We start from the raw sequence: 18,072 nt of genomic DNA, 5'->3' as shown, positions 1-18,072 counted from the left end.
ATGATTTCTCAGTTACAGTGTTCGAGGGAAGAAGAGCTACCATACAATCGCAAGAACAGGGGTCTGATTAACTGTATTGAATCAGGTTACACTGCCTTGGGCTTGTTCTCTGCTTGCAAACTTCAGAACACTTCATCCATTTTCTGCTCAGTAACATTCTCTCAAACACAAAAGCACAAGCCCTTACTAGAATACAACTTGATTTTATTACTGTATCCCATCATCCTCACCCAGAAGGTGGCTAAACTGCAAACCTTTATTATATCTAGGAAGTACAATCAATAATGGAATAATAATATGCTAAGGGAAACAGAATGTTGTTATTGATTTCCCATTCTGCACACTAAAGAGCTTGCCCCTCGTCTGCCCCTCGTCTGCTCATTAGTGATTACTATCTCCATTCTGACAGCACTGTTCTTAATTTAAATCTAGAAATCTAGTTTTTGTCTGCATTCTCTCCTTTTTATTGGATGGTCAGACACATATTGACATATAAATTGAGACCTTGGATATAATAAAGTCAGATAAACCAGTGAAAGGTCTCTTTTTCTACCATCCCGAAGCATCCAGAGATTATACCAGCTCCAGTTGTATTCTGTGTAATTAAGATTTTGGACCTTCACTGAGAAGATGCCAACCCTGTGAGGATCCTGAGGCATCTAGAGATGTACCAGCTCCAGTTGGATTCTGCTTCATGAAGTATTCGGAGGAGATGCCAACTACTGGTGGTCTTGGAGGACAACAACCTCCCCAATCAAACACAATTGCCAGACTGTATATTTATAATCACACCCTTCGGTGTCACCCAAATGAGGATGGGTTCCTGTCGAGTCTGGTTTCTTCCTCTTCCATCTAAGGGAGTTTTTCCTTGCCACCTCACCTCAGTCACCTCAGACTTGTTTGTTGGGGATAAATACAAACACATTTAAATATAAGTCTAATATTAATCTTTAATTTTTGTAATATATAAATCTTCATATAATATAAATGTTGTGTTCTGTAAAGCTGCTTTGAGATAATGTCCATTGTTAAAAAGTGCTATACAAATAAATTTGATTGAACGGCACAATCCTGATTCTTATGTTTAAATCTTTTCAATCTTCACACTCATGTTGCTGACTGTGTAATGCTCATTTATTTGTATGTACTACATATAGTAATAACACCACTTTGTCCTGTGTTTCTGTATAATCACATGGTCTAGAAATGTTTGCCCATCAAATGAAATGTCCGGTTCATGTCTGTTGGTGCATCTGTCAAGCTGTATTGCTTCGTATGCCCTTCATATGATTCCATGGTGAACATGTTTGGACAGGTCAAGTCAGGTGAAGTGTTATTTTTCTTTTTTTTCTGAAAGTAGATTTTTTAAAAATATCTTGGATAACGCAAGGCAATAAGTTATGCCGAACCAGGCAAAGGAACAAAGGAAAAGGCGTAGCCTCTGCTTCTAACCAGAGACAGCAAATCCCCTCAGAAAAATAGACTTACATAACCCACTGTGCACCTGCAGCGAGCAAAGAAAACTTAAAAGCCACAGTGTTTCAATGGGTGGATTTGAAAGAAGTCCCAAACCAACTATCATAATACAAAATGTGAAGCAATCATGATGCAGAACTTCTTTTATCTGCAATTACATAGTGCTGAACTTTGCCACTAGTTCTGTTAGTATGATACATACTGTAATGACTGAGAAATTAATGATTGTGACCTTTCAGAGACTGAGGGAATGTCTCATCCTGATAAGATGGGGAAGAGCCAACATAAACAGAACACAGAGAAAACACCCAATGAAGTTTTAACTGGAGCTTCAGATCTTGAAGGGTTAAGTACTTGATGCCTCTGAGTTTTCAACAGATGGTAAAGTTTTCTTTGAATTTGCTTCCCCCTTGTGGTAAACTAAGGTAAACATCATGTAAATAATAAATACAATGCTTAAGAATTACATATTGGAAATTCAACACTTTGGTGTGTTAATTTAAAGACGTTCCTGTATTAATGTTTAATAATTAAAAGGGTTTTAAAAGCAGCAACATTACAATACAATGGACAGAATGAGGCAACAATCATAAATATTTTGTGAGGCCACATTTGACGTTTGAAGCAAATGGGAATAATTACAGTGCACTGTTTTACTGGCAATCTCACTTACAACATTATTATATCCTTTTGTAATCACTTAGTCCAGACACAAATAAATAAATAAATAAATAAAAATCATGGAAATGAAGTTGCATGCTGAGTTTCCAGCATGCAACTTCACCCTATTAACTGCTAGTCCTTGTAAAGGATTTACTTCATTTTCAGCAGTTTGATTCCTGTCCTTAGGCAACAAGTGTAGACTGCACAAAATCTCTTGACCTTATAAAGCAATTGAAATGTAACTGAAGGGACTAAATGGAACAAAGTCCCATAAACTTGTTATTAATGGAATGGAATTAATGAGTTATTAATGGAAACTGGATCAGTTTGGGCAAATGTACTGTCAGATGGAAAAAAGCCCCAAAAAAAAAAAAAAAAAGAAAAAAAAAAAAGAAAAAGTGAAAAATATTGTAAATTTATGGTGCGGTACTATCAGAAGAGTTTGCATCCTTGAACATTTCTGAAATTTAAACTTTACTATTAGAAATTGTTACATAACTTGGTTATTTAATCCTGACATAACAATGACATTAACTTATATTCTTATATAATATATATAACTTATATTCTATATATGTGATTCCTGCTTTTTGCACTTCCTAAGCCATAAAGAAACATATTCCAATATATGATTTTGTGAATTAAGCAGGTTGCTAGGAGTTGGTGTTTGGTTTGGAGCATCTGATAGCTGTCTTGGTGGAATTTGCCATGTGGCTCAGAATGTCTTGAATGCTTGGTCTTAGTATGTAGAGTGTACAAAAGCCAGCACTTTATCGAAGGTGTTTTCTCGAAGCCTACAGAAAATTAAAAACAAACAAACAAACAAACAAACAAAAACAAACAAACAAACAAACAAAACCAACCAATCCAAGCAAAACAAACCCCACCAAAATGCCTCTTGCATTTGCCTGCATTCAGCCCACACACTCCCTAGAATCCCTCTGGATAAAGTGTTTGAAGATGAAAAATAAATGAATGAATGAATGAATGAATGAATGAATGAATGAATGAATGAATGAAGGGATTAAAGAACATCTGAACATCTGAATAAGTAGTAGATCATAGTTTTTTCTTCTGGAGTCCAATAATCCCTTGGACTGTAGCTAAGACCTCCATGGTTTAGAAACGCTTGTTTATAATACGACTGTGTTGTGAGGCGCCATGTGGTGATGTGTTGCGCATGCGCAGTACGTTTACCCTGTTTAGAGCCGCGTCCTCGCGCCGCCGCCAGTTGTCGCTGCGCATGTGCCGTGCTGTCAAGCTGCGCTCGCGCTGAAAACACACCGGACTCCTGTGTTACCGGAGAGCTGCTCGGTACAATGTCCGCGTTTCAAGCATGAAAACATCGGATTGTAACTGCTGCACGGGAAATAACACAGGAGTGTATCCTCCTTAAACGGTAACGCTTCTTAAAGCATCTTTCAGCAGACAGCTTTAGTTCTCGCATTGTTATTGTCTGTTATTCGCTGAAATCATTCGTTTTAATAAACACTTTATTAAAGAATATTCTCTTCTATCTTCATGCCCTTGTATATTATGTATACTATTCATTTAAACCATCATTCTTTTTGGATTGTGTTTTGATCTTTGCCTACGTAAGTACCGTACCGTTTTCGCATACTATTTATAGTTATAGCCGTAATAAGCGTACTGTATAAAGTCTGGTATGCGCATTATATTTGCAGGGTTGACGTTTCGCAATCACTTGATCATTTTTAATAACAGAACAGAACAGAAAGAAAAATAAACAAAACATAAACAATGTTATGCTAAAATATGCTATATAACGGTTACCTTTTTAAAATGAATACAGATATCAATCGTGTTGCATGCAGTTTTGGACTGTAGATGTACTGTGTTTATAATGTTAACATTATGTGTGTGAAACAGCTTGGTGTTTGTTTTTCATGGCCCAAACCCATTGTCTCTGCTCTAGTAACTGATGAGATGCTCACAAATGGTAGTAAGGGCTTTGTTTGGACAGTGTTGTGTCTAATCATGGGCCTTTACAATTGTCCTCCTACTCCATCTCTACAATCCCCCTGCTAATCCTTTCCTTGTTTTGGTTTGCACACTTATATCCAGAGAGACTTACATTATCTAATATATATACACACACAACTGAGCAATTGAGGGTTAAGGGCCTTGATCAGGGGCCCAACAGTGCCAGCTTGGTGCACATGGGAATCGAACTCACAACCTTCCGATTGATAGCCCAACACCTTAACCAGTGTCAGCTTGGTGCACATGGGAATGGAACTCACAACCTTCCAATTGATAGCCCAATACCTTAACCACTAGGCTACCACACGTGTGGTTCGCCTCTCTTGCCTCCTTTGTTATGCTTATGGTTTTCTTTAAAGGTTATTTTGTGATTATTTGTACACGATTACATGCTGTATGTTGTTATTGCTAAAGATGAAACACTTGATTGTGTTGATTGTCCTGTATTAAAGATTAAATTGGATGCTATTTGTTCCCTATAGGTTTGTAACTTGCTTGCAATGTGTTATCTTGTATATTTAATCAATACAGTGTACGAGAAATGATTTTGCTGTGTGAGATATAATGGCTTGGTCGTCACCACCTACCCATATAACTCAGGATGGCAGATGCTTTGTTAGCACCTAATCTTATAACTTCTTTACTGACAACAGACGTGCTTTTGAGGGTCACATGTTTACACCCGAGCCTTAGAGCCGGTGTCCCAGCTTAATGAAAACATGTGTATAGTAGTTTAATTTGTGTGTTGAAAGCAGGCATAGCAGACTCAGTGGTGCTTAGCACACACTGTCACCCAGTGAGACATATATCATAAATAATAGCCTTGAATTTTTTTTCTTATGATATTGTATGCCATAATAACAATATGTGGACTAGTATGATTCTTTGCTGCTACATTTCACATTGGTAAAATGTTTTGAACAGTCATTGTAGGCAGTAGAGCACTTCAATTTTACTAGAAAAGATTTGCTCTCGGTTCTGTGATATCTCTGAGCATGAAAATATGCCCATTATCCACCCACAGCACTGTATCACATGAGTCATTAAGGCCCCTGCAGTATTGTAACATAGATCTCAGCATTTCTCTTACTGTCTGCTGTTAAATATTCTAAATGTATAAAGCTTGCTGTTTTGTTTTTTCCTTTAGTTCTTTTCTGGATTCTAAGCTTTCCTGAATCGTAGCATCTTGTGATTCCTCTCCCTGAATCTTGTTTACCTTTGGCAATCATACTGACACTGGATGTTTACTCTGTAGTCAGTGTGTAGTGGAAGAGTTTAGCACAAACACTGCTGGCGCCCTCAACCAAGTGTTTGGGCTGTTTTATAAGATGGTGGATTACTCAGAGAGATTGGCACAGATGTGTAAAATACTGTTGGAAAGCGAGGTTCAACATTGCTGTTGCATTATCACTGCTTTGAAACGCAGCAATTTCAGATGTTCTTTAAAACCTCCTGAAATTTTCTATATTATCAACATTTCCTCTTTGAGACCTTTCTTATAGAACTGTTTTTGATGTAAATCTGATTGAAGAAGCAGGTCATCCCACAATAAGGAATAAGCTTTAGTGTCCACTTTGATACTATTATGATTTTATTATGGTGCTTTGTACTATGTTTATTACATATTTATCCATTCTACAAAGTGCTGTTACTATGGTTCTTTATAGTAACTATTATTTCTCAATTAACTAGACGATATGGATCTCAGTGTCAGTGTCACTGACAGAGGTACGTCCACCACCAGCAAGTCTATTTCTTTTTGTTATTAATATCTATGCCTGAAATAACCTTAAAATATACTTCAAAAAGGAAGGAAGGAAGCTATTACAGAAGAAAAAAATTTTTAGACAATTGGCTTTGCTGTGAACTTGATCATGTTTGGATCAAATTTTAAACAGTTCATCTGCTGGTTACAATTATAATTCCATAGAAATCCTACAAACATGCAGCCTCTTTCTTGAGATATCATATGAACAAGAATCTCAGCAGGACTGATAGACAGATGGATGGCAAAAATTATTGATACTCAGGAAATGGATCTTGAGTTCCTGAACATGTTGATTTAAAGTGACATCTTTGTATGACAAACAGGAAGGAGGTTATTGCAGAAAAACTATTAAAAACCTAATGGCGTTGCTGGACATTGACTCTCCAACCGTCTGACCAGTAGCACAGAGCCTTAATTGTTGAAACACTGCTGCCCATATTAGTTAGTCTTGTCTAGTTTATAACAGTCAGCTGATTTTCCTTTCTAACTTTTCTGATTATTGCATAGCCCTTTGGTGTGTCTGCTACAGTGGTTTCACTGAACTTTACTGCACTGTTGCCTTATTGCTACCAGCTCTTTCACTTGGCTCATGTGTCCTTATATTTCCTCCATATCAGGTAAGGTGTGCATCCCATATCACAATTGCCATCATAGTGCAATTAAAGCAAGACTGTGTCAGTCAATGTCTAACATGCTTCAGCTGGTAGTTGCTCATGGTCATGTTTAAGGTTTGTTATTATCATTAAGTAAAAAGTATATATGATTCTAGATGGAATCCACCATGGTGGCCAAGAATATAAGGATGTAGAATTTGATTTCTGAAACCATGCAACACAAACAGTAAACACAACATATTATAACTTTATATATAGCATATTGTGGTCCTCACTGGTAACAGTGCATGCATGTTGTGTGCGATAGAGCCTCTCAGCTAGGACAAGGCACCTTCAGTTAGCTGAAGTGTTGTGAATGTGTACGATGGTACAAGGCAGAGATGGCCCATCCAGATGACACTGAAGGGATTGGCAGTCATGCCAGCTTTCATGTCATGTCTCTTTCTAGTGGCTGTACCTAGTACCTGTGTTGTCTGTCTGTAGATAAAGGAAACCTTTGGTCAAATATTTTATGTTATGCTATGAAACTTAGCAGCTAATCTAGGCTAGGTATGTATTACATATACAAAATACATATACATTTATTTACCTATATACATATACATAAGTATATATGTAAATGCAATGCTACTACTGTTACTGAATTCCAAAGCAGCAATATGATGTAGTGCTAAGAAACTTTACAGGCTATGAAGTGTAGTTTCTCATTGTTTTTATGTGATAAACACAGCACAAGTGAAGAAAAATGCTTCACACAGACTGTTTCTCATGTTGTAGGTTTCCCAAGTTCCTGACTTACTATCTGAAACCCTTTATGCAGAACCTATTAACTTACTAAACAGTCTATGCTTGTTTTTACTCAGTTTGCTCATTGTTTCACTTTAAGATTTGTGTATAAATCTTAAGATTGGTGTATAAATCTTGTGTATTTGTGTATATTTTTTAATTAAGTATAATTAAACTAAATTAAATTAATTAAATCAAGTTTATTAATGATTTATTGTGAATTTATCATTAAAGGTTATTATACAGGTTTACAGGTTTAATTATACTTAATTAAACATTAATTAACTTTTTTAATCCAGTGACAATGTACATTTATTAATTTCTTGGATTATTGTAATAGATCATGGTTGCTATCTGTTCCTAGTGGATGTTTAATCTGCATTTTTAGCAAAACATGCCATATTATAAACAGAATGCTCTCCAATGTTAAAAGGTATACTTTTGGCTGGGAACACTGGGGAAATGTATCCATCACATTTTGAGCTTGAACTTGAAGAAGCGTTAGATGTTTGCTGGACAAAGGAAAACCGAAAACTGGAAAAAACCAAACAAAAAAACAGGAAATCCTCAATAATTTTGTGTTAGTATGTATAAGGAATTAGATTTATATAGCCTATAGTCAGATTTAACCCCATAAACGTCCCGAACTTGATAGCACATCCACACTTTCCTTCCTCACTCATGTGATGTACCTTTTCTTATTAGAAATTAGTTCTGAAGTAATTTAGTTAGAAGATGTATGTCATATGAGGGGGCACGGTGGCTTAGTGGTTAGCACGTTCGCCTCACACCTCCAGGGTCGGGGTTCGATTCCCGCCTCCACCTTGTGTGTGTGGAGTTTGCATGTTCTCCCCGTGCCTCGGGGGTTTCCTCCGGGTACTCCGGTTTCCTCCCCCGGTCCAAAGACATGCATGATAGGTTGATTGGCATCTCTGGAAAATTGTCCCTAGTGTGTGTGATTGCGTGAGTGAATGAATGTGTGTGTGCCCTGCGATGGGTTGGCACTCCGTCCAGGGTGTATCCTGCCTTGATGCCCGATGACGCCTGAGATAGGCACAGGCTCCCCGTGACCCGAGGTAGTTCGGATAAGCGGTAGAAAATGAATGAATGAATGAATGTATGTCATATGATTCTTTAAGGTAGTCTCGGACCATTAGGGTTTAAATTGTTATAACTTTGCATTTAAGTATTGCATTATAATATCGGTCTTTGTCTGTTGTATTCTTTAACAAATGTTGCTATATCTGCCATAGAAATATAACTCGTAGATTTCAGCAGCCTGTAGGTCATCAGTTTTTAGGCCAGGACAGAATCCCAGATCTAGCTGGGAAGTCATTTACCTAGTTTGATAGCCAAAGGAGTTAGCAAGACCGAGAGAGCGAGAGAGAGAGAGAGAGACAGAGAGAGAGAGAGAGAGAGAGCACCAGCCGTTAGGCCTCGGCTCCCCAGGCGCAGCTCTATTTATAGTAGATGCTGTAAAATACATGCCCACAGGTCAACATTTTCCCTCCATTTTCCCATAAACATGAACCAGTTGAAAAAGGTAGACAGGCCTCTGAAATTAAAAGCTTCGGTCTTGGTGAAGGAATCATGCTACCCTACCAGGAAACGAAGCAGACTTTCAAGAACGTACACTGGACAGCAGGTACTGGTGAAATTGGTGGAACACCAACATAAGTAAACGTTGAGGACAGCTTATTAAACACACTGCAAAATCCTGTAATCTCCTATCAGGTTCCCCTCTTTCTGTAAATGGAATAGCTATAGGAAATTATAACTTGGAAAATAACTAGAAAAGAGGAAGAAGAAAAAGCCACTTAATGCAAGGCTAGGGCAACAGCAGATCCACTTTTCTGACACCGTCCCTTTCTTATAGTTCAAGCTAAGAAAAGTTGCTCATTCCATCCAGTCTAAATGACTATGTTTTGTTGTATCAATAGATTGATGGACAACAAAATGCTATCAGTTTCTTTATCCGTCTTCTCTTAATAGTATATGTGCTTCTAAATACTATTGTTTTCATACTACCACTGTTCACTGTCTAGCAGAGAATGTCGTGACATTGTTTGATTAAACACATATGATCAAATATAGTTAAATATTTGTGCATTTTAACTATGAAGTACAGTCATCTGGTTGGTGTTTTTCTTGCAGGCTTTTGATCTCAGTGTCGTATAGAGAGATTCGCCCCATAGTATATAGAGGGAATATAGGTAGGTACCACATACATACCAAACAGTATATAGACATTTATCCCATGTTGTAAAGGTAGGATTTATATAGCAAATATAATATAGGAAATTTATTCCATAGTATACAGGCAGTATGGGATTTACCCAGCAGTGTTTGCCTCAGAGTATGTAAGACACATGTTCATATGAAACGCAATGTGCATGATAGCACACATTATGTATATATTTGTTAAATTCTAAAGCCTGTCTTTGCACATTTTTGTTTTCTCTGTTTCTATTTCTTATACTCTTTCTGGTCTAAAGTAAATGGTGAAGCATGCAGTAGGAGGAGCAGTAGAGATGCAAAACCACAGCCTTTCATTTTCCACTTTCCCACTGCTTTTGCTGTCTCAAAGACAGATGAACTCATGGACCTGTATTCTGAAAAGCAGATAGTTTCCACATGTAACCACATTTTTTTTTTCAGCAGCATGGCCGACTGCAGGGCGTCTGAGGTTCAAAGACAACAGCGTAGTGTCCTCTAGACTTTAGCGCAGACTTCTCTTGCCCTTTGTATCAGGGCCTCAGTCGTAAGCTATCAGTCAAGCGGTCCTCACTGTGTTCTTAAAAACATCCGCACTGCCCTTGTTAATGGCTTCCAGTGCAAAGTGCTGGTGATGCAATTCACAGATCTGACCTTTCCTGGGGGTTGGGAGGAAGCTGGATGTTTTTGTGTATGTGTGAACACAGCATGGGCCACAGATGCTCTGTAAGGATTTGTTTGCCAAGACCAATTGCAGAAAAATCTGTAAAACACTATTGCTGTTTATTTTTGTACAAATCTTGAATGTTACTACATGAGAGTATTCACACAAAAGTCCAGTTATTTTAAATCAAATCTTCAGTTTGTTCTTGTCTCAGATGACAGATTCCCTAGAAGTCATGTATCAGGGAATGTGGTAGCTTAGTGGTTAAGGCTTTGGTTGTAGGTTCGAATCCTATGTTCAACTGGCTGCCACTGCTGGGCCCCTAAGCAAGGCCCTCAACCCGAAATTGCTCAGTTGTATAAAAAATGAGATAAAAAAGTCGCTCTAAATAAGGGCGTCTGCTAAATGCTGGAAATGGAAATGGAAAGTCATTATGATCGGTGAAGGTGTCCACTAAACATGTTTTAATTGGGGAAATCCAAGAATCCTTGTCAGAGGTCCAAGTAAGAGTCTAGAACTTAACATTGTAGAAGCATAATATGACTTCATAATAAGGGACAACAACAAGATGGTATACAAAAGAGGCTTAACACAAAACAGCTGAACACATTATGGTAAGAAACCAATAACATGACAGGGACAGAGACAGGTCTAGAACAGAAACAAAGGCACGTGATGGAAACTCAAAACAAAACAAAGGAGCAGCGTTCGTCAACGCTCCCGTAAAACTCACTGCAGGTCTTTTTAAACCCTATAACCACATGCTGTTACAGAATACATTAGAAGACCAGACATACCAGAAATTGCAATTTTCCAACATTCAGTTATATGTAATTTGTGTATATTGAAGAGGGATTTAAACCTGAAGGATTGTGGTTATGAATGCAATACACATTACTACAGTGACATAACCACAACTTCACTGGCTGCTTCGAGGAGGTTTTTTTTTTTAGGATTAGTGAGTGGACTTGGCAAGAAGGCATTGTTCATAACTACCTGATTAACAGAATATGCACACACATAAGGTGTAGATGTCAACAGTTCAATATTGTCTTGTCTCCGCAAACAGGGACAACTGCTCCAGCTAATTACTCAGTTACAAACTACATTGATATACAGATGAATCATGTAATGTTTTTCTCAATATTTGCAAGCGTGCTTGGAGGATCAACATTTGCATTTAGGTAACCAGCATATGTGGTCGCAGAAGGCTAAAATTTTCATTCTTATTCAAGTGATGCTTCAAACAAAAATCTTGGCTTGCTGAGTTTGAAAGCTTTCTTAGAAGTTTAGCAGTAGCTCCTGTATTTATTCAGAACCTAAAGAAGCATTCAGTGGTTAAAACCTCAAGTTAGGACAGCTTATTTTAAACTTATCCTCACATCACTGCACTATAGTACGCTTTCTAATTCTTAGAAGGAGAGTAATATAAATCAATAATTTTCCTTCAAATCTTAATCCTTTTCCCAGTGCATCCAATAAGCTCAGAAATGTAACAAGGCAGCATGCTGTCACTCAAGTCTTATTTCAGCATCTGTCAGACTGATTCTGAAATTATACCATCTCCAGGCATTTGTGTAGAGTTTGATATGGTTGGAATTAAAGCTTTCTTGAACGTATTCCAGTATATTGGGATGCTGCTTGCCAGGTTTGGAATAACATCCTTTATAGTTATAATCCAGTGCTTCTTGTAAAATAGTTTGATCCAGATGCTAAATTTTTTACGGAAATAGTGCCAGATTGAAGCCTTTTATCTTCAGCACAGACTTGGAAGCTTTAGCTCGTACGTATAAATTAAAGAGGCTGTTTGAAAGATCTGTAATCAGTTGGGTTTCTTTAAATTTACGTACAAAATTGAACGTGGGATGAGATCCTGAAATATAAAAGAATGGAACCCTGTGTAGAATCCTAGGATGATACCAATTTTAATCTTACAAATCTAGTGTTAAATATTTTGTCTCAACTGTGGTGGTGCAGCAGGTAGGTTGTCACCTGAAAACTCCATTATTCGATCCTGAGCTTGGGTTGCAGTCTGTCTGCCTGGGTTTCCTCCTGGTTCACCAAATTCCTTAATGACTGCCTGTGTGTATGTGTGTGTGTGTGGTGTCTTAGATGGGAATGACATCCCATGTAGGATGTATTTCTACCTCACACCCAGTGGTCGCAGGATAGGCTTTGAATCCATTTAATGAATATAATTGATTAAATGAACAGAATCTGTGAATGAGTCCATCTGATTCATTCATAGCACACTCACATAACACACTCCTGGTGAAACACAGACGTAACTGGCTGTGCCAGTGGGACCAGATCCAGTGAGGATGGAAGGATACAAAGGAGAGGGCTCTGCACATGGTGTCATTTACAGCACTCACAAAAGGCTCCAGACTGTTTCATGTGAACCCTTGGCCTTTTTTATCCTCTCCATCTGTTCTATGCCGAATGAACAAGTATGCAATTGTGCAGTTAAGTGTGTGGCTGCATGGAAAATATAATATAATTGGAATATTTATCTATAGGTTAAAAAATGCAAAATACTTAAAAAATCCATTTTAACAGAAATGTTGTTAGGCTAAATTAGAAAAATTTAGTAGAAGCACGTTTGACTGCAATTGAAGGTCCGCATCTTCTTCTGTATTTCAGCTTTGAGATTTTAGAAAAAAAAATTGCTGAGGATTAGTGAACAGCTGTTATCAAGCCTTGCCACATATTCTCAGTTGGATTTCAATACAAAATATTGGGGAGGATTTTTTTTTTAACTTCGTAGTGTGCACTGAACCCTTTATACACCATCTTTCTAGGAGTGTGCAAAAAGGAGAGAAAGCCCTTATCGGAAGGGGAAAGAAAGGAAAGTTATGTGGAATTCTCCAACAGTTGCTTTGGTAAAATGACAGCACCATGCAGTTGTGTGTGGGGTAACAGCCCCCTGAGAGGATCACTGTGCTGACGTACATATACAACAACTGACATATGGCAAGATCTGTTTGTAAGCACAAGTGACAGAAACTACTGTCAACTGTGCAAGTGCTATATTACAGGTGTGATAAAGCAGACCAAATGACTCATAAGTCATCACGAGGCAGAGCTACGGAAAGTAAAGTTAGCGGGTTTTTGAGTAAGAAAATATTTGTAAAAAAGAAAATAAATTATATTTGTACAAGTTCTCCTCACATATTGTAACACAAGATGTTAATAAAATAATAGCTTAAAGGAAGAATATTCCTGTTCCCCAGACTGTAAACAGGATTAAAAACAAATAATATGAACCACCAAATTTCATCTAATAAAAATCTCTCTGTTTGCCTGTAAGACACGGTGTCTGTCTGTTAAAAGAAAACAAAAATAACTCCCTTTCTTACACAGATTTTTAGTTTAGTTTTTGTATATAGGAGTTTGTGAATTTGTTTTATTCTTGTTCCTGTAAGCAGTGCTCTTCCCATTAGCTGATTATATAAAGTATATAATGTCTTATATCTTTTCGTCTGTATTTATTTCCCAGTGCTGTTCAATTCCCTGTATTTTGAATTTCATTTGCTGTTATTTAAGATCCCGGGTTTATAACACCGATCTTGTTCTGATGTAAAAACTCACTCACACATTATTGATATGATGACAGTCTTAGCAAGTTATAATTTCCTGAATCTGTTCAGATTTATCTGCTTCTTATTGTCAGCTTACACTGAACCAAATGCATGATCGTTAAGCCAATTTCAAGATACATTTTAGAATTTTTAAGCTTAACATTTTTTGTTTTACTGGCAGATTAGCTTGCTAATTTTCAGCAATGATTAAAAAGAAGCAAAATTATCTTTTAATAGAATAAAAAAAGCTTAGAATAGAATAGTAAAAAAATGACTAGAAATAGGTTTAAAAATCTTATATTTGGTTTATTTTAATCTTATAATAAGAAATAATAACAAAGCAGATGAGATTTTAATATTATCGCTTGTTAAAATGTCATGATTTACTGTGTATCCTTATTTATTATTTATGAAGAGGGGTCTCCAGAGTCAATGGTTTTTAACATTCAATGGGAGAGTCCTCAGCACTGAATGAGGATGAAGTTCCCTTCTGAATCTGGTTCCTCTCAAGGTTTCTTCTTCAGGGAGTTTTTCCTCGCCACCGTCGCCTTTGGCTTGCGCATTAGGGATAGATGTTAGAGAAAATTAGTAACTTAATTTTAAACTTGAAATTTTGTCATTTTTATGTTTCTGTACTTTTGTAAAGCTGCTTTGAGACAATGTGAGTTGTTAAAAGCTCTAAACGCTATATAATTAAAGACATTGTGTGTTCTGCTTTCTTGGATGCAACGATTTTGTCTTATTAACTGTAAGAGAGGAAAGAATGATTGATTATGACTGCTGTAATATAAGTGACAACAGCTGGATTACAAATGTTCCAAAACGTTCCAGCCTTCAATTTATTCATTAATACATTTTGGGAGTAATTGTGTATGGTTGTGTAAGAGAAAATAAAATCACTAAAATCAACTGCATAGTGAACAGTAACTCCACTCGACCTCATCACACCAGCCCATCACTGATTATTTACCTTTAACAGCAGGTCTTGTCATGTTTTATTCCTTGCATGTTGTCACTTTAAATTGAAATGTTGTGTAATGAGTAAACTAAAGACTCCAGTAAAGAGTGAGCTGTGTCTGTTAGTGAAGAAGGCAGACAGGGCTCAGTTTCGTTTGCTTAGTGTAACAGTGCGTCATGCCCAGTGTGGGTGCTGGATTCTATTTCTGTGTTTGTGTATGTACTGCAGATGTCTGTGGCCCAGAGTAAAGGGGACAGAGTCAGCACACTCACAGCTGAAGCTTGGCACAAGCTCTTGTTAGCTCCAGGGCCTCCAAGTTCCCATGAGGTTAATATTTCTCAGACTGAAAAGAGGCAGCCTTCAAATTTCCAAAACAGGCTTCAGAACATCATGAACGTTTTTGTCATATAATGTCGACTAGAACACACCTCGGATTAACTTCTCAGGGCTGCTTGGATATGTGTGTAAGTTCCCCACAAATTCTAACTTTTTATCTGTAAATTGGTATAGATAACGCCGTTACAAATGTTTTCCAGGTACAGCACCTTAGCATATCAGAATAAAATAAATTTATATGTGTTATAAGTAATGTTATATATGTTTATATGTATATAGTTCGAATAAACTACAAAATGCTATGAATCCTCTTATAAAAGTCCTTAAAAATACATTTTCCTAACCAGTACTAGATGGTGTTTAACCATGGCTAATTGTTATGTTAATAATCTTACTACAATCGTTCATATTATTCAGTAACTACTAACAGGCTAAACATACAGAAACAGGCTTACTTTTGTTAGGAATTTTTTTTCTGTTGAATTTGAGTTGCACACAGAAGTGTTGTTCTCCGGCATCTTTAACTTATGAGAAGGCAAGTGAAGCTGAGCTCCAGTACTATAATTTGATCGGAATGCAAATGATAGAATGGTTCTACTGTGGTGCAGCAGAGAGTGTTGGCATCTCATGGCTCCAGAGTTCCAGGTCCGACTCTGAGCTTGGGATTCTGTCTCAGTAGAGCTTCTGTAAATATTCCCTCTGTGTTCTCTGATTTCTTCCTATTTTCAAAATGCTGTCCCTTTTGGATTGGCTAGACTAAATTGTGAATTGTGTATGTGTATATGTGTGTATGCTGTATCCAAACTTATGCCCAGTGGAAACACTCTGGATTCATGTGTTCCTGAACAGGATAAAGATGAATGGATGCATGTAAATTTTAGCATAATGATGCAAAACAGCTTTATACAGAGGGGGCACGGTGGCTTAGTGGTTAGCACGTTCGCCTCACACCTCCAGGGTTGGGGGTTCGATTCCCGCCTCCGCCTTGTGTGTGTGGAGTTTGCATGTTCTCCCCGTGCCTCTGGGGTTTTCTCCGGGTACTCCGGTTTCCTCACCCGGTCCAAAGACATGCATGGTAGGTTGATTGGCATCTCTGGAAAATTGTCCGTAGTGTGTGATTGTGTGAGTGAATGAGAGTGTGTGTGTGCCCTGTGATGGGTTGGCACTCCGTCCAGGGTGTATCCTGCCTCGATGCCCGATGATGCCTGAGATAGGCACAGAGGTATTTCGGATAAGCGGTAGAAAATGAGAGAGTGAGTGAGTGAGTTTTATACAGAAATGATTTCGATGATTTAATTTTAAAACCGTGAAATGTTTTCATCAGTTTGGGCAAAATTTATTGTTCATTTTTGTGTGAAGTGAAACCGGAATACAAATGGACTGTCTACCTAATAACAACAATCTAATATTAAGCTTTCATCTGAAACGTTTAGATAGACCGAAAGCTTATTTTATACACTCATAAACTGGGCTCTTAATTTAGGCTCTATTTTATACAAAAACCCATAAAGTAGACTGTTAATGTGGGCTCTAAACGCTAAATTCAGACTCTTAATTCAAATAAAGCTTTCTTTCATCTCGGTAGACCTACTTCAAAGCTATACACAGAGATGGACCTCAACTGTGTTTATACCTTACATATAAACTGTATTTGGATTAAACACTTGCGTTTACTCTTTCTTTTGTATTCTAGATAATTCACTTTATTTGGACGAGTGGTCTTGCGGTGCACACTTTCCCGTCATCTCAGAAAGATGAAATGTTCCGTGTGTGTCCTCTCAAACGTTTTAAATTAAATTTTTATAAGCAATATGTGTTCTGTGTTTTCAGATATTGACATGAAGAAGGATATAGAGGTTCTGATAGCAGAGGAACGTGCACAGATCATCTCTAAATATGATAAAGTAAGAAACTGTTTACTTGTCTCATATGCAGAGATATGTCTTATATAATAGTATTATATGTATTTTATATTTTTAAATTTAATGTATACTTGCAGGAGGAGGAGCTCATTCATTTTTGACCGTTTTAATAAAATACGTCACTCAAGGAGGGAACCTGTGGTCGAAGCTGAAGTTCATGTAAAGGCGTGTGTGTGTGCGTGTGTGTTTGCAGTCTGTTGCTTTATTTGTACAGAGAGGTTTGTGAGAGTGAAATCCTTAGACAGTGATGCTTAAGACTTAACGATGGTGTGGCTGTAGCTTTCTGTTGCTGCTCTGCTCCTGCTTACCTGACAAGTAGGCCTTCATTTTTTGATAAGGAGCTGTTTAATATAATAATGTCTTTGGATACATGGTGCTGTTTCTGGTTACAACATCCTAGTTACAGTATGCTGCAGAAATCTGGCATATCCCCTTAAAGAAATGATTCACTGTTCTAGTGCTGTCCTTGGAAATGACGTTGCATCTGCTTGATCAGTTTTAGCACAGCAAATGGTCACCCATGGCCATTTCACCTCCCAGAAACATGCCAGCAGGTGGTTTGGCTATGTTAAATTGTCCCTAGTTGTGAATATGAGCATGCATAGTGCTCTTTAATAAACACTCATCCCATCCAGCATGTATACTTATTTCCTGCAATAGGCTCCAAAAACACAGTCACTCTGGATAAAGTGATTACTGAAGATGAATGAATGAATCAATTAATTGATCTTCAAATTTGCCGTCCTAACAAACTGATCTGGCAGATATAATATTGCCAACTATTAGCACAATATTTATTAAAAAAAAAAAATTTACACAATACATTTCACCATATTGTATTGGCCCATTAAGCAGAATTATGGGATTCCTTTATTTTTTTTTAAACAAAAAACATGATTTCATTTCAATTCATTTAGTAATTTAACTTTAAAAAGCATTCTAATCCATCCATCCATTTTCTGTAGTGCTTTTCCTACACAGAGTCCCAGGAAACCTAATTTACTAGTTCAATTAAGCAGAGTGGGTGTCATCAATTCCTGCAGAATTGATCCAGTCACGTTTCACCATTATGTTTTCACTGACACA

The 18,072-nt window shown here is 37.3% G+C and overlaps 1 protein-coding gene across 2 annotated transcripts in view; it reads left to right on the top strand.

Moving 5' to 3' along the window:
• Positions 1–3,399: 3,399 nt before the first annotated feature.
• The window catches only part of si:ch211-288d18.1 (USP6 N-terminal-like protein), a 29,705-nt gene continuing 15,032 nt past the window's right edge, over positions 3,400–18,072 (top strand). The window contains exons 1-3 of one of the 2 annotated variants that reach the window (XM_060859302.1): positions 3,400–3,538; positions 16,895–16,968; positions 17,064–17,145. In XM_060859302.1, coding sequence (XP_060715285.1) covers positions 16,961–16,968; positions 17,064–17,145 — 90 coding nt within the window. In that variant the 5' untranslated portion in view covers positions 3,400–3,538; positions 16,895–16,960. The remainder of the gene's footprint in view (positions 3,539–16,894; positions 16,969–17,063; positions 17,146–18,072) is intronic. The other variant, XM_060859303.1, reaches the window with a different exon arrangement.

Source organism: Tachysurus vachellii, chromosome 23 (genome assembly GCF_030014155.1).
Source record: "Tachysurus vachellii isolate PV-2020 chromosome 23, HZAU_Pvac_v1, whole genome shotgun sequence".
Taxonomy (NCBI): Eukaryota; Metazoa; Chordata; class Actinopteri; order Siluriformes; family Bagridae; genus Tachysurus; species Tachysurus vachellii.
The sequence above is the reverse complement of the archived record's forward strand: the minus strand, read 5'-3'. Positions and strand labels throughout refer to the sequence as shown.